The sequence below is a fragment of the Megascapheus bottae genome, chromosome 11 (assembly GCF_031878675.1).
Source record: "Megascapheus bottae isolate mThoBot1 chromosome 11, mThoBot2.hap1, whole genome shotgun sequence".
NCBI lineage: Eukaryota > Metazoa > Chordata > Mammalia > Rodentia > Geomyidae > Megascapheus > Megascapheus bottae.
The window spans coordinates 49286902-49313469 of record NC_143519.1 but is presented as its reverse complement, the minus strand read 5'-3'; the positions used below and the strand labels follow the sequence as shown (position 1 = coordinate 49313469).

The window sequence follows — 26568 nt, the reverse complement described above, 5'->3', positions numbered from 1 at the left end:
GAACACATGAATGGACTATGTACTCCATCTGTGGTTCATCCATACCTCCCAGCTAACAGACTTGACTATACTCACGTGATCATATCTTCAGGTTCTTTGTTTAACATCTGGACATTAGTAAGCATCATACACCGCCCCACTTCTTTATCGAGGTGTCTTAAAATGTTGTCCACGGCTTTTCTTACTTGAGAGTAATATAAGGACATGCCTGAAAAATATATGTTTCAGTTATATGCTTGCCTGAATCCACTGAAGAATAATGTCCTGGTTTATATTCTAACAGTTTTTACTGAAGAGCTTTATGAGTTGAATGAGCAGAAGTTTCCTTGAGCAGAAGAGGAGCTGAAACCGGGTCAATCTCTGCTAATGTGGCTCTTGGCAAAGTGCCCTAAACTTAGCAGGCGTTCATCAAATGATTATTTAAAAATCACTTAGAAGTCTGATACTTCCTGCTGGGTAGCTATGTGACTCATGCTGTAATTCTAGGTACTCGGGAGGCTGATACTTGAGGATTCTACTTCAAAGCCAGGCCAGGCAGAAAAGTCTATGAAACCATGATCTCCAATTAACCAACAAAAAGCCAAAAAGTGGAGGTGTGGCTCAAGTGATAGGGTGCAAACCTTGAGTAAAAAGACTAAGGGACAGTGCCCAGGCCCTGAGTTCAAGCACAAAAACAAAATAAGGTAAAAAGAATGTCAACACATTAATGGAACTGTTTTCCATAATAGTCAAGGTAAACAAGTCCTACTTTTGAAAACTTTCTTGCTAGAAGAAAATCCACTATTACTAGATTATGTGGGAAAAGGATAATTCTCACTTAGAGATAAAGGTTTAATGAGTTTATTTTCTGATATATACATGTAGTTCTTTTTCTTTTTATAAAACAAAATAACTACAAGATGCATTATATTTATAAATGGATTTGTTAAATCTAACTCCTCTGTACAGCTTCTTAAAGACAATAAAATATAATTTAAGAAAAATAATTTTTGCCATCAATTAAAATCATTAAAATGTATTTTTACTACTTTCCTTAAATATACTGACAATATCCTACCATAGAAAACAAAAAATATAGGATACATATATATAAAAACTTGTACATAATAATTATTAATAATGATTCCACATATAAATCATTAGACTCATTTAAGCATTGTATAAATTACGAATATTTTAAAGCAAAAAGTTTCTGGCTATATTTCCCTCATATCTTTGGAAGCCAGTAACAAATTTTTTTTTTTACTAGGGTTTGAACTTAGACACCATACAAGTTAGGCAGGTACTTTATCACTTGAGCCACATCTCAGATTTTTGCTTTAGGTTTTTTTTTTCCTGGTCCTTGTGCTTGAACTCAAGGCCTGTGTGCTGTCCCTGAATCTCTTTGTGCTCAACGCTAGTGCTCCACCCCTTGAGCCACAAAAACAGTTCTGGTTCTTTTTGAGTAGTTTATTGGGAGATCAGAGTCTCACAGACATTTTCTGTTTGGGCTGGCTTTGAACTGCAATCCTCACATCTTCTCCTGAGTAGTTAGGATTACAGGCAGGTGCTACTAGTGCCTGGCCTAATGATTGCTTGAACAGAGTTTTGTCATATTTTCTGAATGGGGGTAACTTGGACATCACATTTTGCTTTCCAAGTAGCTAGAACAGCAGGTATGGCGATCACACCCAGCTGTTATTGGTCAAGATGGGGGTTTCATAAACATTTTGTGCAAGCTGGCTTTGAACTTGGCAAATTTTCTGATTGCTACTCTTTTGTAGATATGATGACAGATATAAACCATTGTGGCTGTTGAGCTCTTAACAGTTTGTATTACGTTCCTAAATTTGCATACAGAAATAAATGCAAAAAGAATTATCTCTGCAGATTTAAAAAGAAAATCTGCATATTAAAACCATGATATTAACTGATGTGCATATGTCATGTCTACAATACGAACTTATTATTTTCCCATGAGATCTGACATGTTTCAAATACAAATTAGAGCAGGGTTGAAGAAAATAAGGAAAGATAAATGAAAAAGAAAACTAAATATAAAAAAATGGATGAATGAATTATAAACAAGACGATTTACCAAAGCAAACAGCTGTCTAGGAAATGCTACACAATGAAGATAATCAGTAGTAGAGGTTTACAAATATCCAGATCAAAGCCTTAACATTTAAATGGCAAAATATTTACCAGGAAGCTCTAAAAACTTTAAAAGGGCAGGAAAACAAAACATATCATGAATGAATCTTCACAATTAACACTGGAATGTCCCATCAGATATTTGTATGAAGACTGCTTTTTAAAGGGCACTTCATTAAGGTTAATATCTAAAGTTGAAGGCTTTATGCCCAGCTCTAACACATGTTTAAAACCCACCTATCATTTTGGCTTCCTCTTCAGTCAGAGTTTTACTCAAGTATGTTTTCTTTACTCGCAGTGTATTTCCAGAAGGGAGTACAGCCCCAGTAACTGGCATAGGGGGTTCTCCGTCCTTCTGTTGCAAGCTATCGGCTATTACCAAGAATGCTCGTAAACCGATGTTCATTCTCTGTAAGAGACAATGTGTCTGTGATCAAAGGGAAGACCCAATTACAGGAGGGAAATTGTGCCACCAGTTTTTTTCCGGAAGTTAAGTTTGGTTTGTCATCTAGTCTGGGAAAAGGCTAAAAGTTTACAAGGGACAACAGTAGAAGCCAAAGCTATGAAAATAAAAGTTTCTGTTACTCTTTGTTGCTGTGTTGATAGAAACAATGGGAAAATCTTTTATTAAATATGGAGAGCGTGTTTCAGATGGTCCCAGACCACATTCTGTTCAGGAGATATGGGGATATCACCTTAAATCTATTCATCCAATGCTGTACTTGAGAAGCCCCATTCTGCATTTGGTCAGAAACAGAAGCAAATAAAAGACCTGAAGAGGTTGCTTCTCACCCCAGTCTCTCAAGATACAAGGCAAAGGTAAAGGCTTGTGAATAAAGCGCTCTGTTACTAGTACATGAAAGGATCTTTCATACCTCTGGGTTGAGACTGAAAGCTTTGGCTGGTTTTCCCACACAGAGAAAATCAAAAATAATTTCTTTCATTGCGAAATCTAAACGTTCCTGGAGGAGAAAACAAGAAAACAGAATGAAAATGGTTAAATACAAATTCACCATGGAATGGCATTTTCTTTTCATTTTATGTATCAAACAAGTGGCTGTGGAAGGCAGAGGGCTACTGTTGGGTTTTCTGGGTCACCTAGAAGTCTTGAGGGAGGACCCTGGCCTTCTAAGCTGCTGGCTAGGCCAGGATGACCTCTGTCTGCTATGGGAGAGACATGGTGCAGAAGCACAGCTGAGTGAACATCTGGAAACAGCACAAATGGTCTGTATTTGCAATGACAAATGACAAATGCTAGTGACTTGTTCAAACAATTTAAACGTGTATTTTTCTTTCTTTCTTTTCTTTTTTTTTTGCCAGTCCTGGGCTTGAGCTCAGGGCCTGAGCACTGTCCTTGGACTTTCTCAAGGCTAGAGCTCTACCACTTGAGCCTCAGCACCACTTCTGCCTTTTTTCTATGTATGTGGTACCGAGGAATCGAACCCGGGTCTTCTTGCATGCTAGGCAAGCACTTTAACCACTAGGCCAAACTCCCAACCCCTTAAATGTGTATTTTTAATGATCATTGTCCTTTATTCTCTCTTAGATCATAAAAGACAATTTTACAGGCCAGAAGAGGAATCCAAAATTAAGATATATTACGAATACGTAACTGACAACTATTTTTGGGGGGGGAGGTCTACCTCTTAATTTTTTCACTCAAGGCTGGTGCTCTACCACTTGAGTAACATCAACACTTTTGGCCTCTTGCTGGTTAATTGGAAGTAAGAATCTCTTGAGCTTCCCTAACTAATCTGGCTTTGAACCTTGATTCTTAGATCTAAGCCTCGTGAGTAGCTAGGATTTCAGGTGTGAGCCTCTGACCACTGGCGTGAGGCTCAACTGAGAACACTGAAGCCTGGCTATGATAACCCAGGAGAGTAGCTGTCCAAGTATGACATGTTCACTTCACATAAAACCTTTCAGAATAATCAAAGCATTCCCTCAGCACCTCTTAACTATATAGAGAAATTGTGTTTCTCTTCGGCACAGCAAGCAATGTACTTTCTCAGTGCACATATATTATGCATTTCATTGTACCCAACAAAGAGAGAATTATGAATTAAATAGTCTCTGAAGTAATAGCTAAGCCTTACATCTTTGCATCTGTGGTTCTTTAATTTTTTGTGTTCTTCATTGTGTGTGTGTGTGTGTGTGTGTTCATGCACTGTGTGTAAGTAATGAGGCCTTGCACTCAGGGCCTCATGCTCTTGCTTGGCTTGCTTGTTTTTCTGATGTGCCAGCATGTGCTAGCCATGCCTCTAGTCAGGCCTTTTTCTGGCCAATTGGAAATGGAATCTCAAGAACTTTTCTTCCTGGGCTGGCCTTGAATGATGACCCTCCAGGTCTCAGCCTCCTAATAACTAGGATTATAAACTGGTTAGAGTACTTGGTGGTTGGTCCCAGAAGCCTTTTAATGCTTCCTCTTTCCCTTTATCCACATCATATTCAAAGGACAAGCATTTCTACACTCATTTTACACATAAAGAAACAAATGCTAAAAAAAATATATTCTCTGCTCATGGCAGAGACTGGATTGGAATCAAAATCTTTTCCTACCTGGGTGCTGGTGGTTCATGTCCATAATCCTGGCTATTCTGGAAGCTGAGATCTAAGGATTGTGGTTTGGAACCACGTGGGCAGAAGAGTCCTTCAGATTCTTATTTCCAATTAACCAGTAAAAAGTCAGCAGTGGAGTCATGGTTCCAGTGAGAAAGTACTAGTTTGAGCAAATAAGCCAAAGGAGAGCAACGAGGCCCTGATTCAAATCCCAGTATTGGCACATACACATGCAAACAAACCTCACTGCTGAAGTAACAGCATTTACTTATTAAGATTTTTTTTTTAAACTGATGTTGGTACTGAAGATGTGTGTGTAGAGTGTGTACTTACTTAGTTTAGCATGGCTGAGGCCTGGGGTTCAACAGTTAGAAGAAGGAGGAAAAGAAGGACGAAGAGGAGGAGGAAGAGGAGGAGGAGTCTTAGATTTAAATATCAAATTGCATATAGAAATTATTTTAAATATTACTGGACCCAGTTTCTGAATATATTAATACATGATAAAATTATATAAAATTAGCTTAGAACAGTTTGGGGCAAAAAAAATCGCAGGTGAATATAACTTGATAAGTGTAAACTGTAAAAAAAAATGCTTCATTTTTTTTCCCATAGAGGAAAATTAGAACACTTGTATTTTTTCCATCAAATTTCACTAAATTATATTCTTAAATGTTTCTGCTTGGTGCTGGTGGCTCAGGCTTATAATCCAGACTCAAGAGGCTAAGACCTAAGGATTGAGATTCAAAGCCAGCCTGGGCGGGAAAGTCCTTGAGACTCTTACCAGCAAAAAGCCAGAAGTAGAGCATGGCTCAAGTGGTAGAGCACCAGTCTTGAGCTAAAAGGGCATGGGAAAGTGAATGCTTGAGTTAAAGTCCTAGCATCACAGCATAAAGAAGAAGAAAATCTGGGGCCAGGAATTTGGCCTAGTGCTGGCCTAGTATGCATTAAGACCTGGGAACCATCCCTTGGCACCACATACATAGAAAATGCCAGAAGTGGTGTTGTGGCTTACGTGGTAGAGCTCCAGCCTTGAGAAATCCCAAGGACAGTGCTCAGGCCCTGAGTTCAAGGCCCAGAACTGGCACAATAAAAAGAAGGAAATCAAATTCTTACAAACATCAGACAATAGCTGAGAGTTGGCTTTCTCATTTGCTACTAGCATTTACATTGGAGAACCAGGAAAAGGCATAGAGGGAGAGGTGAGAGACTCTTTTTGTAATAGGCTCTGTGATCTTAGACCTCAACTCTCGGTTGAAGTCTCTCAGTTTCTGTGTCAGATGCTAAAAGCACTTGACACAGTCAGGCACAATTTGTTTTGAAGTAAAACAATAGACTATGTATGAAAACACATGCATAAACACAAATCTTTCTGAAAAGTAGAAATACATAAGGTAATCATTTAGATGTTCTGTTTGATAGAACTTTATGGGGAAGAGACTGGCTAGGTAAAAGCAATGAGAAGGAAGAGTCTCATTTCCAGAAACTTCTGTATTACCTGGGCGATGAACTGGATGATTTTCACAAAGATGTTCAGGGGCATATCCCTTGGTACAACACCTCGGGACCCTTTGGGGAAAAGTGTGGTGATGATGGTAATAAGTCGGCTGAAAGAGAAGGTGGAAGGAGAAAGAAAATAAGCACGATTGGCTGAGTTCCGGTTCTTCCAGGGAGAAATGGCAGAGATTTCGTTTCATCTAAGTACCAGAGAATTCAGGAAAAGACAACAAAACATCTCATCCCTTTCCATTCCCATAATTACTTGATGAGAAGTGTTTTTGTTTTTTTTTCTGGACAACTAAGATCGTTAGAAAAATTATAGTGCTTTCCGGTGCCCACGCAGTAAATGCAGTCTTGGAGGTGGAACTCAGTATTGGCTGGGGTTTCAGTAATGACTGTGAAACCAAATTCCAAATAGCACAACACTTGCATTGTTTAGAAACTTGGTTCTCAATAGGTTCTAGCTGGGTTAGCATAGGTAGCAATTAAAGAATACTCTCTCTGCCAAATGCTGGTACCCGCTGCCTAGCTACTCTGGAGGCTGAGATTTGAGGATCGTGGTTTGAAGCCAGCCTGGGTAGACAAACCTAGGAGACTCTTATCTCCAAACAATCAGCAAAAGTCTGGAAGTAGAGCTATGGCTCAAGTGGGTAGAGTGTAGGCCTTGCGTGAAAAGACCAAGGGATGGCCAAGTTCAAAGGCCTGTACCAGCACAGTCATAAAATTCAACATACATATGTGCAAATGGAAGTAGGCAAATTGAAGGAATGAGTGGGGTTGGGAGAATGGAGGGAATAATGAGAGAGGGATGCACTGTACTTACAAACTGACATATTGAATTGAAACCCCTTTGTACAAATAAGGAACAATAGATAATCAAGAAGAAAAAGGAAGAAAAAGAAAACACCTCTGGAAGCGGCTGAATAGTATGATTACGATGGTTAACTCAATGGCGAGGCATCATCAACACAATTCAGCTTCTCACCTCTGAGTAGCTGTGTTGCTTTCACATTTAATTCGAATCATGTAAACCCAAAGTAATCTGTAGAGAGCTTCCAGTGCAACCCGAGCCATCTTGGGGTCTTTGTTCTACAACAGAAACCAAAAGGGAAAGTTGGTGGTTAGGTGGGGGTGTCAAGAGGTGATTCTTCACTGAGTGGCTACGAAAGACAGGCTACAGATGCACCCTGCTGCCATCTGGGACCCAATGGTTTGGTAGCCCCTCCTCTCTCTGCCAAGCCCATCAGATCCCCTTTCCACAAGGCCCAGTGCTAGAACCTGGATTACAGGAAAAACACAATACCCTGTTTCTGAAGATATTAAACTTCCTGGAGTGGGAGGGGAGTGAAAGGAAAAAAAAAAGCAAAGAAAACAACAATAACAAGCAGTTAACTCTAAGACAGCATAAGCCAAGTGGAGGTGTGGTTCAAGCGATACAATGCCAGCCTCAAGCAAAAACACTGAGTTGATGGCTTACACCTGCAATCTGAGCTACTCAGGAGGCTAAGATTTGAGGATTGCAGTTCAAAGCCAGCTGGGGAAGAAAAGTCCCTGTGAAACTCCTCTCTCCAATTAACCACGTAAAAACTGGAAGTGGTGCTGTGGCTCAAGTGATAGAGCATTAGCCTTGAGCAAAAGATCTCAGGCACAGTGCTCAGGCCCTGAGTTCAAGCCTTGTGACTGATTAAAAAAAATACCAAGTGATAGGGCCTGGAGTTTGGCCTAGTGGTTAAAGTGCTTGCCTAGCATGCATGAAGACCTGGGTTCGATTCCTTGGTACCACATACATAGAAAAAAGCCAGAAGTGGTGCTGAGGCTCAAGTGGTAGAGCTCTAGCCTTGAGAAAAGCCAAGGACAGTGCTCAGGCCCTGAGCTCAAGCCCAGGACTGGCAAAAAAAAAATACCAAGTGAGTTAAGGCCTTGAATTTAACCTCACCCTCCCCACCAAACACACACTCCAAAAAAAAAAAAAAAGAAAAGAAAATCTGTCAGAGACAGGAGCTAGGGTATAGAAGACAGGCAAATCACAGCAGATTCTACAGTCAGGAAAGATTTTTAGATGAATACTCACCATCACTCATTCATACACATATTCCTTCATTCACATACTCTTTCATTTAACTCCTTCATTTACTCACATATTCCCTTCAATCAACAGCTATGAGACTGCCTATGCCAGGCCTGCGACTGTGCTAGGCATGAGAAACTTGGAGAGTTGTGAAAATCCTAGTGGGAAGGAGAGCATCACAGGTGGAGGCAGCAGGCCCTGGAGGCCAAGGGAGCAGGAAGAAGAGGGCTCATGGTCTGGAACCTAGGGATGCTTTGTTTGCTGCTAAAGGCTAGTACAGAAGGCCAAAGTGAAAGCGCAGTGGGGATAAGGCCACTTCCAGGTTCAGGCCTCTCAGGATGGTGACAGGAAGTTACTGAGATCAGGGAGACAAGTCTGGAGTCCAGAGTGTCAGGAATAAAGTGGAAGCAGTGAGACCTGCTGGGTAACAGGAGGCAGAGATGAAAGCATGTGTTTTCTCATAGATGGATACCACCTTCATTTCTGTTTCTCCTCCTCTCACTCCATCCTTGTAATCAATCTCATAGGTTTTAGTCACATGATGTCTCTTGAACGTGATACTACTTCCATCGCCACTTCCTGTGCTACAGACAAGTGCTCAGTGCTGTCATTTCAGCTATGGCAGGATCCTTCTGGCTGTATTAATTTTATTCCAGGGCCCTACTTTTCTTTATTTGGAAATCAGGTGGGGTGGTTTCCTGATGACGAAGGGAGTGAGTTAACCTTTCTGGGCATGGTATATCTGACTATAACCAATATTTTCTGCCTTTCTGTTACTCTTACTTATTCTTTTGCTGGTTTTTACTGGTGCTTGTGTTTGAATTCATTACCTGGGCTTATTTGCTCAAGGCTGGTACTCTACCAGTTGAGCCATATCTCCACTTGCAGGGTTTTTTTTTTTTTGGTTTGTTTGTTTGTTTTTGCTGGTTAACTGGAAATAGAAGCCTTATGGACTTTTTTTTACTCCCCAAGATTGGCTTTGAACTTTGATCCTTAGATCTCAGCCTCCTGAATAGCTAGGATTTCAGGCGTGAGCCACAAGTACTTTGCTTCATCCAGTTATTCTTCCACAGCTCCATAAACTAGTTATGCTGTGTTCCTTCCACTTCCATGTTAGGATGCCTCCCTCTCCACATTCTCCTCTCCCATATGAACCCATTCATAAATCCACATAATCACCCACCAACTCAGTCATTCATTCATTCATTTACAGGTATGCCCACCACGCTTACCTACCCCATTTCTTTGTGGTTGACCTGAATGTCTTTTGTGCAGCATTCTCATTTCTCTCTGATGTTCTTGGACCTAATCTCATTAAAGCTAGCCTCACATTTTGCTTAGCATGAGTGAGGCTCTATATTATAGTCCTCAGCACTGCAAATCAATCAGTCAATCAATCAAACAATCAAACAATTCTATCTTGAATGTACATGTAGCCTTTCAACTCTTAAACATCAGCCCCCACTTATGTGGGAGGCTGATATCTTAGCATTAGTGTTTGAAACCATCCAGGCAAACAAATTCAAGAAATTCTTATGTATAATTGATGGGCAAAAAAGCTGGAAGTTGCCCTATGTATGGCTCAAGTGATTTAGTGTTAGCCTTAAATGGAAAAGTTAAGGAAAAGCATGGGACCCTGAGTTCAAGTCCCAGTACCAAAAGAAAAAAAAGAATTAAATACTGTGATTGAGATTGCTCTGATAGAGACTGAAAGAGCTGAGTGGCTTTAGGTTTTGCTCTATGCATTAGGTACGGGTAGCAGACTTTCAGCACTTTGGGATAATCTCATTTGAATTGTCTCCTAAAGTAATTTCCTTGCTTCTCATCCATTCACTGCACAGTCAAATGATACTCTTAAAGTATACACATGCCTACTTAATCCCTGCCATTTAAAGTCCTTCAGTGGCTTCTGATGAATTACTAGATAATGCCTTCATTCCATAATGTGACACTCTGTATCTAGCAGCCCAGGGTATCTAGGCCTGCACCTCAAGGTCAGTAAATCTTATACAGTAATAAACCTTTGCAATTCTCAGAATGCCGGGGATGCCTCCCTGCCCTTTCTCTGCTTGGAAAATTCCTACAGCTCAGCGACACTCCAGTGATATCCCTCTCATTACATTCCTTGTTTCTTCACTCTCTGCCTTGCCCTTGACAATTAGACCAGTACCCATGTTCTTCCCAACAATGGTGTGTGTGTGTGTGTAGAAGTAGAAAGAGACAGAGACAGAGAAAGAGAAACAGAAACAGAAACAGAAACAGAAAGAGAGGGGGGGGCTGCATGGGGGTTTAAATTCAGGCCCTAAGTGCTGTTGCCACAGCTCTACTTCTGTGTTGTGGTTGCTATTTTGGTTATTAATTGGAGGCAAGACTTTCAAAAACTTTACTGCCCTTGGCTGGCTTTGAACTGTTATCCCGAGATCTGAGCCTCCTAAGCAGTTAAGAATACAGGTATGAGCCAGCAGCATTCAGTTCTACAAGGCTTTTTGTCCTTTTCACATTCCATGGTCACCAATTTGGTTTGCTCAGCATTGCGCTGAGACAGCAGAATAAACATTACAAATGAAACAAACTGAGTAGGTGCTAACCATCATGCTGTGTATAAGAATTCTTTATAAAGAACCTATGTAGAAAACCATCCCTAGTATGTAGCTAAAGTGAGTCTTTGTGATAACAGTAAGTACCTTGTAGTTATATAGCATTTGGGTATTTCTTTTTCATATAACATCTTATCAGTTGAGGAATTTTATAATGTCCAATGTATTGTTCAGGCTTCAGACTCGTAAGTGAGAACTGGGACTTCTACCTTGATGAGAAGTGATTCCTGAGAAATTTGAATGCATGTGTTACAAGTTACTGTCAAGACCTACATATGAAAGGTGTGGTCCTCATGGGGCAATAGGGAGGTGCAACTTTTAGGAGGTGGAGCTCCATGGGAGCTTTTCAGGTTATTGGTGGCATACTCTAAAAGAAAATTGTGGAACTTAAGTCTCTTCTCTCTCTCTCCTGCTTCTTTCAACCAGGGGAGCAGTTTTGCTCTGCATATGGTCCAACCACCATGGTCTACCTTGTCACAGGTCTAAAGAAGGAGGGCTACTTGGTCATAGCCTGGGGTCTCTAAAACTGTTAGTCAAAATAAACCATTTCCTTTTGCAAATTAATCATCTCAGGAATTTTGTTATGACAGAAAGCTGACAGACATAATGCTTTTAATATACATTCACTCATTTAAAGTTCCACAAAAACCATGGACTAGAGACTATTATTCTTATTTTATCGATTTGGGAAATCAAGACCCAGAGAAGTCAAATGATTTAGGTGAGGTGACATAGCTAATCACTGGCAGTCAGAATCTGAGATTAAGTATTTTGTCCCCAGTATTTTCATTAACATTACATTTCCCTATCAGCCTAATATTACAGAGAGGGTGCTCAAATATGCTGCTGGGTCTTATACTTGAAGACTGTACGGCTCTCTTGTTTTCCTTCCTTTGTTTTCCCTTAGCCACAAACATAAGAGCAGGCCAATGTCTATTTCCAGGGAGTAGACATTCTTAGCATACTCTCATCCACTGATTTCTGTGTCAAAGGTCTCAGTGCCCAAGATCAAAGGCCTATTCTTCTGCTGGACTCCATCTCTGTTAATTAACTACTGAATTAAGAATAGTTAATTTCATAGATAATTAAGTCATGTATACTGGCTCTGAGGATTTTTGATGAAATGCTTTAGGACTAGTGGGCTTTAGACCAGATCTCCCCACTGTATTTCACCTCCATGCTGGTCACTGCCTTCCTATGTCATGTTACCCTGTGTGATGACATGCTTGTCTTCTGCACATTTTGCTTCTAATGTACAGGAATTCTGAATCGATAGTCACAAAGAGGCACATCTGGATTCACTGATGATTTGTCTGGTGAAAGGATCATTGGTACAAACAAGTCACAAACATGTGCTTATGTATATATAGATTCCTGGGTGATACTCGCCTCCCTCCACGTCCCTCCCCCTACCACTAGTCTGAACCTAAAATTCTGGGAGCTAGGATTAGTAAGCTTCCTTAGAGATTCTCGACTATGTTAAGGTTGACCTGCATGGATAAACAATTTCACTTGTCTATTGTACTTGCTATATTCAAATACTGGCTTGTTTTATCTTCCATTTCCACTAACACCATTTAAGTAAACTCACTTTTCTCTGTTCTGTTTCATTGCATGTCAGAGCCAATATTTGCCTTCTTTTGGACAGCTCTTTGGGATACTTGAATCAGCTTATTTCGTTCTATAGGCCAACAAGTTATACATTGTAATTTTCTATTCAATGGGTGGATTAGAAAGATGATTTTCTCATTCAAGGAGATTTTCTCAAAAAACAAACAAATAAAAACAAATAGGGGCTGGGAGGTTTTGGCCTAGTGGTACAGTGCTTGGTTAGCATGTATGAAGACCTGGGTTCAATTCCTTGGTACCACATACCCAGAAAAAACCGGAAGTGAAGATGTGTGGCTCAGGTGGTAGAGCTCTAGCCTTGAGAAATCCCAACGACAGAGTTCAGGTCCTGAGTTCAAGCCCCAGAACTGGCAAAAAAAAATACTTTTTTAAAATTGAGATTATGAAAATAAGAATACTGAGAAGAATAATTTAATTGAAGATTAATAGTAAAATAGGTAATGCTATACTCTTTAAATGGTGTTTAGGAAGAAAATTTTCCTTTTAAAGTAAATGATGTGGGCTGAGATGCAATGACAAAGGGCTTGCCTAGCAAGTGCTATGTCCTGGGTTCTATCTCCAGTACCAAGAAAGAAAGGACAAAAAAAAATCAGTTCAAGTAAATGTTGCCATATAATTGTAACACCTCTGTACATCACCTTTACAATAAAATAAATTTATTAAAAAATTTAAAAAGTAAATGATGCCACACATTGGGTTGGGGGGCATGACTCAAGCACCAAAGGACATGAGCTCAATTCCCTGTGCCATCAAAAACAAATAGAACAAAATAAAGAAAATAAAAAATAAAAGATATTATGCCATATATTTTACTGTATACAGGCAACAACTATACAATCCTTATTATTCTATATCGCCATTTAGAAAAAGTTATCATTAATAACATATAGGAAATTTTTTAATTTATCTTTTTAAAAGTCATTGGAATTATTACACACAAATATCTACTAAATATAGAAGATAAGTTTCACCAAGTATGTTTCTGGCACCATACTTGTTTGGGGATCTCTCACTCTCTTTTCTTCTCTTTACGAGTACTACTACTACTATTATTGGAGTCAGTCTTAGGGCTTTAACTCAGGGCCTGGGTATTGAGTTTTTTACTCAAGGATAGTGCTCTACCAGCTGGGCCATACTTCCACTTCCAGCTTTTTGGTGGTTAATTGGAGATAAGAATCTCATGTACTTTCCTGCCAGGGCTGACTTCAAACCACGTCCTCAGATCTCAGACTCCTAAGTAGCTAAGATTATGTTGTCAGCCTCCTGCACCTGACTTGTTTGGGGGATTCCTACCAGATCCTTGCTTTAACTCCCTTTCCTGTCTTTGAACACACATGAGTCTCAGCCACATCCTAAATGATTTTCTTTAGAGGATTATCGTGGTCTTGCTGATTTTCTTTTACCCTTTAATGTGCTTGCTTGTCTGTCTTCTTCCCTTCCTTTACAATCGAGGAAAGCAGGGAGTAACTAGCATGGAGGCTGGTGCCAGGATAGCACTTATCCAGAACTGAGCAACATCGTACAGTCTGAATGAATGCATGAATTCCAGTCCTAACGCAAGCAATGCCTGAGCTCAAATGAGAACCATTTCTTCTTCTGTATTGTGGCTTCTCCAAGTAGGAAGGCTAGGCCAACCAATTCTAAGCTTAAGATGAAATACTTCTATGCAAACCCCTAAGAACACTGTCAGGACCACCTGATCATCTAGGGAAACTTTCTACTATTCACTGGGCTTTCCCTATATCACCAAATAACGAGCACTATTGTATTTTTCATGTCATAAATGCTGTGTGTGTGTGCGTGTGTGTGTGTGTGTGTGTGTGTGTGTGTGTGTGTGCTGGTACTGGGGCTTGAACTCAGGGTCGTGTGCTGCCACTTGGCTTTTATGTACAAGGCTGGTGCTCTACCAATTGAGTAACACCTCTACTTCTGGCTTTTGGCTGGTTAATTAAAGATAAGTCTCTCATGGACTTTTCTACCAAACTGACTTCAAACTAAGATCCTCAGCTTCAACCTCTGGAGTAGCTAAGATAACACCACCAGCACATAAATGCATTTAATTATTCAGCTTTTCTTTTGTCCTTCATTTTGATAAATACTATTTTATGATTAGTTGCACATAGGCATTGGGCCTTTGTTTCTCTACTAAGAGTGTCCCTCTTTGTTCTCACTGTATGTAAATGCCTGGAGTTGACCTTTCTTTTTTAATGCAGTATATTCATTTTTTTTAAAAAATGTAAAAAATAACTCCGTTCTATCCAGACGAAAGTAAATATCTTGGTGAGAAGGTGCCAAAAATTTCCCCTCTCTCTAACATGACAAATTTCCAGTATATAATGGACTAAGTAAATTAAGTCTAAATGAAAGAATTCGGGCCTCTGCTTCCCAAACAAGCTGCCCATGAGAGACAGATATGGAGAATAAGCCACCACACTGCTTTTTTTTTTTTTTTGCCAGTCCTGGGCTTGGGCTCAGGGCCTGAGCACTGTCCTTGGACTTTCTCAAGGCTTAGCACTCTACCACTTGAGCCTCAGCACCACTTCCAGCTTTTTTCAATGTATGTGGTACCGAGGAATCGAACCTGGGTCTTTGTGCATGCTAGGCAAGCACTCTACCACTAGGCCAAACTCCCTGCCCCCACACTGCTTTTTAATGAGTGCTGAACCCAAGAGCTTGTTTCCTTCGAAAACACTGGCCTGTGTCCTGTGGCCATTGGAAAGGCTCACTTCTGCAGCTCATGTGGAAGAGGGTGACCGAGTGAGTGTGGATGAAGAAACCTAGGTTCCTTATTCTGAAGCTTTGGGGATGAACTGGGAAGAAAGCTGTGCCTGGGTAAAGACTAGACAGCTGATTCCTAATGAAATATAATTGCTTCTGCACAGAATAAAACACGGAAACTCTCCAAGGCCAAGTCCTTCAGAAGTCACACAGGTCTGTCCTCAAGTATTCCTCCATTACTAAGAGTGTGTGAGGAAATTTGAAAAGTTTTCTATAGGGTGTTTAGAAATGGCCTTTAAAGCCAGGCGTTGGTAGCTCATGCTTGTAATCCTAGCTACTCAGGAGGCTGAGCTCTGAGGATTGCATTTCCAAGCCAGCCCTGGCACAAAAGTCCTTGAGACTCATCTCCAATTAACCACCAGAAAACAGAAGTGGCTCTGTGGCTCAAGGGGGAGGGTGGTAGTCTTGAGCTGAAGAGCTCAGGGACAACGCCCTGGCCCAGAGTTCAAGTCCAAGTCCCATGAGCAAAAAAAAAAAAAGTCTTTCTTTAGCCAGGCATGGTAGAACAGCCCTATAATCCTAGCATTCCTGGATAATCCCAGCAGTCCTGGTGGCAGGAAGATTGGGTATGTGACCAGTCTGAGCTATATAGTAAGGTCTTGTCTAAACAGATAAATAAACAAAAATATAACCAAATAAAAATAAGAAAATGAGATGCTTTTCCCCCCTAATCTCATTCACAGGCCTACTGGGGTCAATTCCCAACATGTATAATATAGTTTTATTCTGTTTATAACTCCTCAAGGATTTTTTTTTTTTAGCAATCTTTTAGCCTTGGGTTGGTGAAGTCCAACAGTTGATTAAAGATGAAAACACTCTTGCTTTTATTTTGACTAGTAAATACTTCTTGGTAGGTGTGGTAGCTCATGCTCATAATCTGTGTACTAGGTCCGAAGATGCTGAGTTTTAAGGTTTGGGCTACAGAATGAGTTTGAGGTCTGCCTGATCCATTCAAGGAGACTCTGCCTCAAGGACAAAGGACAAACAACAAAAAAAACCCAAAAAACAAACATGCTTCATGGAGTGAGAGTTTTGTAAATCAATGTCTACAAATCACATAGGTACCTCTTCCCAGCTTAGGTCCCTGGAGGTCTGTGTCACTACCTATGGCTCAAGAAAATGCTAAGTACCACAGGACACGGATGCTGTCCTATAATTAGTTGTGTGGTTTTTTTTTTGTGCCAGTCCTGGGCTTGACCTTAAGAAGGACAGTGGACCTTCTTAATGCTAGAGCTCTACCACTTGAGACTCAGCAACACTTCTGGCTTTTTTCTATGTATGTGGTACCGAGGGATCAAACATGGGTCTTCATGCATGCTAGGCAAGCACTCTACCTTTAGGCCAAACTCCCGACCTTCTATAACTAGTTTTTATTTTTTTGTTATTCCTGGGGCTTAAACTTTGGCCCTGGGCACTGTCCCTAAGCTTTTCAGCTCAAGGCTAACACTCTAACACTTTGAGCCACAGAACCACTTCTGGTTTTCTGGTGGTTAATTGGAGATAAAGAGTCTTAAGGACTTTCATGCCCAGGCTGGCTTTGAACTATAGTCCTCAGATCTCAGCCTCCTAGTAGCTAGGATTACAGACGTGAGCCCCCAGCAGGCTCCAGTTTTATTTACTTGTCTTCCTTCCTCTTCCCCTCTTCTAGCCTCTTGCCTAAACTCTCACATAACCATGAAATACACAGATGAAATGCATTGAATCTGAGTCTCATTCAGGCTCTCTGCGGCACCAATTTGACATACTATTTCTCACCCACTTCTCTTTGTGGTGCTCATGCCTATAAATCCCAGCTACATGAGAAGGGGAGGTTGGAAGGATCACCATTTGAGGCCTGCCTGGGCCCAGAGTTGGTGTGATACCATCTTAGCCAATAAGAGGCTAAGTAGGGTGCTATGTATCTGTCCTCCCAGCTTCATGGAAAGAGCAAACAGGAAGATGATTGTCCTGGATGGTCCAGGCACCAATTTCAGGCTCTATCTCAAAATGAACGAATGCCAAGAAGGACTGGAGGTGGGGTGCCTGCCAAGCAAGCACGAAGTTGTAGGCTCCAAACCCCAGTGCTACCCCAAATCACTCCAAGTCCTAATGAGTGAAGGGTTTGTGTAGGGATCCATGGTCGACTTCCAAGCCCACATTTATAACCCTTTTATTAAATTCTTCCAGTAGATTTTGACCAGAGAACTACACGTGATTCCAATTTGATAATTCTTGAGTTCCACGGAAAACTGCTCTGCTATGAGCAAGAACAATGATGGAGAAAACAAACAAGTAAGCAAGCAAACAAAAAACCTTCTGGGCTGGGATGTAGCTCAGTGGCAAAGCGTTTGCCTAGCAAGCATAACGTCCTGGGTTCGATCCCCAGTGCCAAAAAAAAAAAAAGACAAAAAACTTTCTAGCTCCGTTGGCCCACAGAAGTAAATTTTGGCCTTTGGATAGTGAACAGTACACATATTTTAATGGTAACAAAAAAAAATGATCACAAGCTGGTCAAGGTGGCTCACACCTGGAATCATAGCTACTCAGGAGGCTGAGATCTGAGGATCAAGGTTCAAAGCCAGCCCAGGCACAAAAGGACCTGAGACTCTTATCTCCAATTAACCTCTAAAAAAAGGGAAGTGGGGCTTGGCGCAAGGGTAGGGTGGTAGCCTTGAGCTGAAGAGCTCAGGGACAGTATCTAGGAACAGAGTTCATGACTCACACACACAAAAAAAATGATCACAGACCTATTAAATATAATAGACCCAGAAAGCTGCATTTATACTACTCTTAGTTGTTTTTCTTTTAAAATGTCCATTTTTGTATCTGCGTCAAATGTAAAACAAATCCTGGAATTAATAACTGGATTAATAACTTAAAAGTGGATTGTATACTCACAATGACATTGGGTTGTATTTTAGGGTGCATGAAAGATGGCTAGGCCCTCAAACAAAAGACTAAGGCAACCATTTACTAGCAGCTGATAACCCTGAAAGGCAGGCATTTTTTTTTTTGGAGTACTTAAAACCTACATTGTCTTTCCCCTGCTATTATATTTCCCTGCCAATTTGAAGAAAAAAAAAAAAAAGAGCGATTCTAATCTTCACGATCAGCTTTTAGAGCCAGTCAGAGCTGGTACTTAAAACAAGCTCTAATGCAGATTATTGTATAATTATAGTAAATGCCAAAATAATATAATTAATCCTAACCACTTCACCAAATTAAAATGTCTTAGGAAAAAACACAACACAAAGCAACATGTATAAGCATATCCAAGCTATTACAAATAACTATTTAAAAAGCAACAACCCACTGGTAAAAGAAACTGAAACATGGCTTTGGATACAACTGGCCACGGGTGTGATAAATACATAACGTTTGTAGTTTTAGAGGGTTTTCATTTTAGTTTAATCAGTTTTTCACTACAAGCATGTTTTCCACTTCAAAATGATCAAGCCTATTTTGTGTATAGGTCTGTGTGTGTTTGCAACAGAGAGAGAGAGAGGAGAGGGAGAGAGAGAGAGAGAGAGAGAGAGAGAGAGAGAGAGAGAGAGAGAGAGAGAGAGAGAGAGAGAGAGAGAGAGAGACAGACAGAGAGAGAGAGAGAGAGAGAGAGAATATTGATACTAGGCCTAGGGTATTGAACTCAGGGCCTGGGTGATATCCCTGAATTTATTGGTTCAAAGCTAGCAATCTATCATTTGAGCCATAGATCCAGTTCCAGTTTGTTGATTAATTGAAGATAAGAGTCTTATAGAATTTTCCTTCCCAGGCTGGCTTTGAACTGTAATCCTCAGATCTCAGTCGCCTGAATAGCTAGAATTATAGGTGTTAGTCACTGGTCCCCAGAGATAAAGCACATGAAAAAAAGCACATTTTTGATGCTAATCATGACAACTATTTTCCCTGCAGTCTCCTTGGTCTCAAAGACCACAGCTTTGTTTCTCATGCCAGTCTGCTTTGACAGCAGAAAAGGATTGATTACTCTCATGTGGCTTGAACTATCATGTGCACTGACCTTGTGGCCCCTGATCATTTCTACTAGGTCAATCTTTCCACAGGACAGAGTTTTATTTCTAAACTGTTTACTGAAGGAAGCATGGAGTATAGGAAATAGCTTAGGTCAGCCTAATCAAGTCATTTAGATATATAAATATAGCAATGTATATAGAGTAGCGTTTAATTCTAACTGTGAAAGTGAGCCTTATTGGAATAGATTTATTTTCCCCAAATTGGGAAAAAAATTCTCTCATCTCCAGTAAGAAGTACATATGCCAGTCTAAGTATGGTCCGGTAAAGCTAAGTGCAGTGGTTCACATCTATAATCCCAGCTATCAAGGCAGAGGAATTACAAGTTGGAAGTCAGTCTGGCCAACATGACCAGACCTTGTCTCAAAAAGAAAGGGTAAGAGGGGAGGAATTAGATGTTAAATTTTTATGAAGGATTTTTGTTGTTGCTGAGTCGACAAATACTAACCTTAAGATTAGATAAGCAGTTGTTAAGGAAAACGTGCCACCTGTTCAGGAACAGCTGTTTCTGACTGACACACAGGAGACAGGTCACCAGGGGGTACAAGGCCTGAGAAGAAAGGACAGAGGTCATTGGATGACTGACATTTCAACAAACCAGGAAATGCATTGCCCCCCACTGCTTTGCCACCTCCCTTTGCCTCAGATGGGCCAAAATAAACAGGATGCTGTGTAACACAAGGCCCCATGGGTGGCCTGGGAAGGGTGAGCATTTCCAAGTGCTTTCTGATAATGCTGGGAGATGGAACCATCTAGAACTATGGCCAGGGTATAGTCATACATATGTTTTGTGCACATAGTAATGTGTAAATATGACTCACCAGCTTAGTGCTCATTTAAGAACTTTTAAAAAACAAACCCGCCATCTTAGATCACTCTTGAAATCCAAAACCAAGAGAGCAGGAAGGTACATTAAAAATTTTTTTAATGCTGTTTGCTTTTGACTCGTTTATCCCTGTCTTAGAGGTTGTTGTGTATATTTTATTTTGCATGCAACCTTCCCGTAATTAAGGAAGATTCCTAAAAATGTTGCTGCCTTGGTAAATTCTACCAAGCCAAATTTAACCACAGGAGGAATTTGCTTAGAACCGAATAAACAGAGGTGCTACTGTGCTCTTCCTGACTATCTGGGCCAGTTTCCCACACCAACTGGAGGAGATAGAAAAGCTACTAGGCAGCCACCCAAATAATATACAGGCTGGACTTGTCACCATTTGGCCAATCACAGGCACTGTCTCCCAGGAATGAAGATTGGTAAAGACTTAGAAGAGTAGCTGGCTCCTGCCTTAACTTGAACTAGCAAGAAACAATGGCCAATGGGCAAGATTCAGGATTCAGTACTCACAGTTATTAGCTTAGTGCTGTTCCCTCTTTACATTAGCTTAGTTTTAGAGATTCTGAATTACTGTTCAGATTAAATGCAGCTCTAATGGCAAGTAGTAATCTTTTTATTATTTATTTTTTGTGTGCTGCTTTTGAGGTTTGAACTCAAGGTTTGGGTGCCGTCCCTGAGCTTTTTGTTGTTCAAGGCTAGTGCTCAACCACTTGAGCCACAGTTCTACTTCTGGATTTTGTTGGTTAACTGGACATTAGAGTCTCACTCATGGATTTGGCTTCCTGCTGCAATCCTTAAATCTCGGCCTCCTGAGCAGCTAGAATTAGAGGGGTAAGTCACCAATGGCTGGACAGTAATCTTTCAGGGTGTTTTGTTTTGGTTGGTTGTAGGGTTTAAATTCATGGCCTAGGGGCTGTCCCCAAGTCTTTTGCTCAAGATTAGCTCTTGACCACTTTGAGCCACAGTTTTTGAGTGGTTACTGAGATAAGTCTCTCTGAGACTTTTCTGCCCAGACTGGATTCAGACCTTAATCCTAAAATCTCAGCTTTCTGAGTAGGTAGGATGTGAGCCACCAGCACCTGGTTTGTTTGTTTGTTTCTTTCTTTCTTTCTCCCCCCCCTTTTTTTGCCAGTCCTTGGACATGAACTCAGGGCCTGAGCACTGTATTTGGGCTTTCCTCAAGGCTAGTGCTCTACCAATTGAGCCACAGCACCACTTCTGGCTTTTCTGTGTATGTGGTACAGAAGAATCTTACTCCAGTCTTCATGCATGCTAGGCAAGCATTCTATCAGTAGGCCAAACTCCTGGCCCCTTTTTTCTTGTTCAAAATGAATCATACATAAAACTTTTCACAATAAACTTGTCACAGAAGGTGGATAAGGGAGCCAATTTGTCACCAAAACCAATAAAGCAGCTTGGAGGACAGGCTCAAATCATTAGGATGGTATTCATACTTATAATTAACTGGGCCATCCTGGTTCATTATTGCCATTTTGTCAAGATTATAGCTGGTCTACAGGTTTAGAAACTCATTTATTTGTCATAGAGAGCAAAAGGGAGCAGCAACTCAAAGTCTCTGCTGCTTTTCAGGACCATTATCTCTCCAATTATTTTTTAGCCTTCAGATACCCTTGTTTTTATATTTCTCATCTCTTCCCTGCCTGTTCAGTTTTGATTCTGAGTATGAGGACAGGCTTTGGGATTGAGAGGAAAATCCTTTATTAAAAATTCTAGCCTTAGGGCTGGGAGTTTGGCCTAGTGGTAGAATGCTTGCCTAGCATGCACGAAGACCCAGGTTCGATTCCACGGTACCACATACATAGAAAAAAGCTGGAAGTGGTGCTGAGGCTCAAGTGGTAGAGCTCTAGCCTTGAGAAAGTCCAAGGACAGTGCACAGGCCCTGAGCCCAAGCCCAGGACTGGCAAAAAAAAATTCTAGCCTTAATACTGGACACTGGTGGCTCATGTTTGTAAGCCTAGTTGCTTACATCTGAGGACTATAGTTCAAAGCCAGTTCAGGCATGAAAGCCAATGAAACTTATGTCTAATGAAGCGCCAGAAACCTAGAACTGGAGCTGTGGATCATGTGGTGGAGTGTTAAATGTGTGCAATAAAACTTAGGGACAGTGCCTAGGTCCTGAGTTCAAGCTTCAGTAATGACATAGACACAGAGACAGAGAGACACAGACAGACAGACAGACAGACAGACAGACAGATAGACGCACACACATGCACTGCACATGCATACAAACCCTCTAGCCTTCTAGGTTAGGAAAGAAAATTCTCAGAAACTCAAACAAGAATTAAGTTGAGCCAGTATTTAAAATACACAGCAGGGCCCATAGGATTAGAAGAGCTGAGTGAAGTCCCATGGTCTCTTCTCCTTCTAGTGCAGTGATTTAGGACCAATGCTAAATGTGAGTGCTAGAGTCTAAAATGCTGAGATTTTCTGAGGGAACTTCAGGTAACTCTCCCATCTGTCCAGTCCCATGACTCATTCATTTCTGCCCAGAAATTTCATCTGTGCTTTGATTTTTCTCAGTTGCTTACCAAGGAATGCTTCTTTCGAGAAGAAAGCTCCAGTGTGGTATCATAGAGGCTTTCCACAAAGTTTCTAAGGCATGGAACATTGACTTCATTTTTAACAGCCTGGAATAGAGATGCAACACGTGACCACTTTTGTTCATGACAAGGCCGAGTATGTAATCTACTTTAAAGAAGAAATGAAAACATAACTCACAGCAGCAACAGGGACAAGGATTTCCACAAAAAGCCCAGCCAAAGCATGCTTGATGTCTTTATCTTTGACCTCAAGGAAATAATGTGCACATTCCTAGGTAATAAAGGAAAAGAAAAAGGGATGGAAGGAGGTAGGGTGTGAGATTAGACTGACATATACAGGTAAAATGTATTTAAGCAAACCAAAGTCAATAGCTCCTCATTCAGTCATACCTACCAACTACATATTCTGTAATCTGTTACAAACAACTGAATTCAGAACTGAGTCTAAGTTGGGCACCAGTGGTTCTTACCTATAATTCTAGCTACTCAGGAGGCTGACATATGAGGACTGAGATTCAAAGCTAGCCCAAGTGGGAAAGGCTATGAAACTCCTATTTTCAAAAAAGCTAGAAGTGGAGCTGAAGCCCAAGTAGAAAAAGAACAGCCTTGAGTAAAACAGCTATGGGACAGGTTCAGGCCCTGAGTTCAAGCCCCAGTATCAACACAAAAATAAAAACAAACCAACAAACAACAACTAATTTTCAAAATCAAAATTCTTGCAAGGAACCCAACGATTTATTTTCTCTTTCTTTTCCTACTTCCCTTTCAAATATGTGACCAAAAGGATGAAGAATCTATGCCTGTGATACACAGTCATCTACTGAGTTCAATCGTTCATTCATTCCTAATAAATACCTATTGATTATATACCCTGTGTGGGGCCCTGGATTCATGTGGCACCCACAGGCACCAACCCCTAAGGTCAACATGAAAAGAGAGGCAGAAAAACAGCAGACTTGTGTTAGGCTCTGTGCCTGACAGCTTCATGTACAGAGCTGTTTACTTGCTTGCCCTGACATTTGAGGTGTGTTTATTATTCCAGTTGTTTCATGAGCAAATCTGGACCGTTTCCCTTTACCTCAGACAAGGAAACCCTTCCAATGGTTCCTCAGGCAAGAAGTCTTGTCTATGTAAGCATAGTTTTGGTTGCCCAGGAACTCATTGTATAAGTAATTTGGCCTGTCCTGAATTCTGCCAGATACTTTTTCCTCTAGGCCTAATGTAAATAAATTACTATGGGCTCTATAAGGTGCTATTTCCAGCCAAGAGTTCAAGGCTACATGTATTTGATTATATATTAATGGATACATTAGTTTTATCCTTTATAGCCATTGATTAAGGATAGGCATAGGTCTATAATAGGTCAATATCAAATAAGGCCTCATCCATGTTGAGTAAGATCATCCTCACTGAGGGGTTTACTGCCTTCAGATAAAGTAAGTCAGGGTTAAGAGACACTAGCCAAAGTCACAGAGCTGGTTAGTACTGGTGCTTGTATTTAAATTCAAGATATTTGATAGAGGGAGGCCATTTCTCTCTTCCCTACTCTCCATGAGTACAGATCAGCTTGGCTGGTAGATGGTTCACATATCATGCAATTCAAACATTTATACAGTTTACTTCATCTACTTATGTATATTCGTTGTTGTATGCCCATCACCACAAACAAATTTACAAGCTTGTAATGAATCTAAAAGCAACTCTGCATACCCTAGAAGTCACCTTTAGTCTCTCTATCAATCCCTTATCCTGAGCCATAGGCAACCATCAGTCTACTTTCTGTCTGTATGGACTTGCTGACTCTGGACATTTCATGTAATAGATTCATGCGATATGTTGCTATATATTCATGTTACATGTCTAGCTTCTTTTCCTCAGCATGTTTTAAGGTTCATCTATGCTCAAGCAAATATCAACACCACTTCTGGCTTTTTCTGTGTATGTGGTACCAAGGCTTTGTGCATGCTAGGGCGAGCACTCTACCACTAGGTCATGCTCCCAACCCCCTGTATATATTTTTAAAGTTATTTACATATTTAAATTATATTTTATGAATTATTCAACAGGGTTACCATTCAGCAAATCAGTTTATAATGCATCCTAACTGATGTCACCCGTTTCATCATTCTCCTCCTCTCTCCCAGCCCAACTGCTCCCCTCAATTCTAGCCTCATTGAATACGCATGAAATATTATGAATACATTCTCCCATTTCCTCTCTTCATTCATCTACCCGTTTCCCCTTAACTTCTCTCACAGCTATATTTTATTTAAAATATGTACCAATAGATGGAAGAGAGGAAAACAAGTCAACGAATAAGAAATTCTATTGTATGGCTTACTTCAAAGATGGTGTGATATTTAACCATGAAAATTAACCATAACTCTCTTACTTGCTTGTGAGTCACTTCCTGAATCACTGATTCATAGATTTTTCTCTACATTTTCAAGTATTAAATGCTGCTCAGTTTACAATGGTGTTTAGTCTTGGTAAGTTTCAAGTTAGAAATACTGTAAAAGGAAATTGCACCTATTATCTTTCTCTTTCTGTGGCACCTTAGAGGCACAGCATATGGAGGTATCAGTAGTTTCCTTCTGTGAGTAGGAAACTGATTATTATGGATTGGACTGCATATAACACTAGCCTAGGGAAAGACACTAATGGAAAATTTGAAATATGGTTTCTACTGAATATGTATTGCTTTCAAACAACTGTAAGGTCAATATCTGGTAAGTCAAACTTTCCTATGTTGGTTATTAGATATTGGTATTACATATCTAATAGATATTAATATCCTATGTTAGGTATTAGATTACATTCCCAGGTGGGCCATTACTAACTCATCACATCTTAACTCTCCTATGCAGTGTGTTACCTGCATAAACTGAAGAGATGCCTCAAAATCCTCCACTGGATACATCTTAATTCGAAAGAATTTCATTCCCATTATCAAGCTGATAATACTTTGTACCACATACGGGTTCTGTTCTTTGTGTCGTAATTCTTTCAGCTCTGCCATAAATTTCTTCTTGACAGCGGGGAACCTAGGAAGAGAGCATAGGTGGCAGGTAGGAGACTCAATGTGAGGATGGCCTCAAGCACCCAGCAATAACAGAGCTTGAGGGTGTGGGTGGGGCACGTCCCACAAATTTGGTTTTAGTACAATAATCATCATTTCCTAGAGATGCAATGTTGGGGTTTGGCAGAATTCAATCATCTCTGACCTGTTATTTGATTCACATCTCCCTTACACTAGAGAGTAGTTCCACTGTTACTTAGATCCACTCAGTTTAGCTCTTAAACTGAGCAGACAAAAGCTTCACGTCTAAGACATGAGAACGGGTATCAATGTGCGAGAAGTAATGTACCCACTACCCGATGTATGTAACTATAACCCCTATATACATTACCCTAGCAATAAAATAAATTCAAAATGATAATAATAAAAAAGAAAAGAAAAAAACAACTTCATGTCCATGACTTTAGCTATTTTCAAAACACCTGCATAGGGGCCAGGAGTGTGGTCTAGAGGTAGAATGCTAGCCTAGCATGCATGAAGCCGTGGGCTCAATTCCCTGGTATCATATACACAGAAAAAGCTGGAAATGGTGCTATGGCTCAAGTGGTAGAGTGCTAGCTTTCAGGAAAGCCCAAGGACAGTGCCTAGGTCCTGAGTCTAAGCCTCAGGACTAGCAACAAAACAAAACAAAACAAAAAACTCTACATACCTGTATACACTGAAGGCCAGAACTATCCAATTTTGAATATCTAAGCACTCACATTTGAAGATCAGCTATTTCACTGTGACAGCAAACACGTTTTAGATTTACATTCCAAATAAGTCACAAAACAGTCCAATAGTGATTCCCAGAGTTTTCTATTGTGGTTCTTTTATAATTTTAG

The 26568-nt window shown here is 40.4% G+C and overlaps 1 protein-coding gene across 6 annotated transcripts in view; it reads right to left on the bottom strand.

The window, feature by feature from the left end:
- Positions 1-26568, bottom strand: part of Fry (FRY microtubule binding protein) — a 444403-nt gene that overhangs the window by 145089 nt on the left and 272746 nt on the right. For all 6 annotated transcript variants that reach the window (XM_090342230.1, XM_090342231.1, XM_090342232.1 and 3 more), the window contains 9 exons: positions 25541-25709; positions 22844-22936; positions 22654-22752; positions 19718-19819; positions 7175-7278; positions 6188-6296; positions 3009-3095; positions 2371-2542; positions 76-208 (listed from right to left, as the gene is read on the bottom strand). In XM_090342230.1, coding sequence (XP_090198356.1) covers positions 76-208; positions 2371-2542; positions 3009-3095; positions 6188-6296; positions 7175-7278; positions 19718-19819; positions 22654-22752; positions 22844-22936; positions 25541-25709 — 1068 coding nt within the window. The remainder of the gene's footprint in view (positions 1-75; positions 209-2370; positions 2543-3008; positions 3096-6187; positions 6297-7174; positions 7279-19717; positions 19820-22653; positions 22753-22843; positions 22937-25540; positions 25710-26568) is intronic.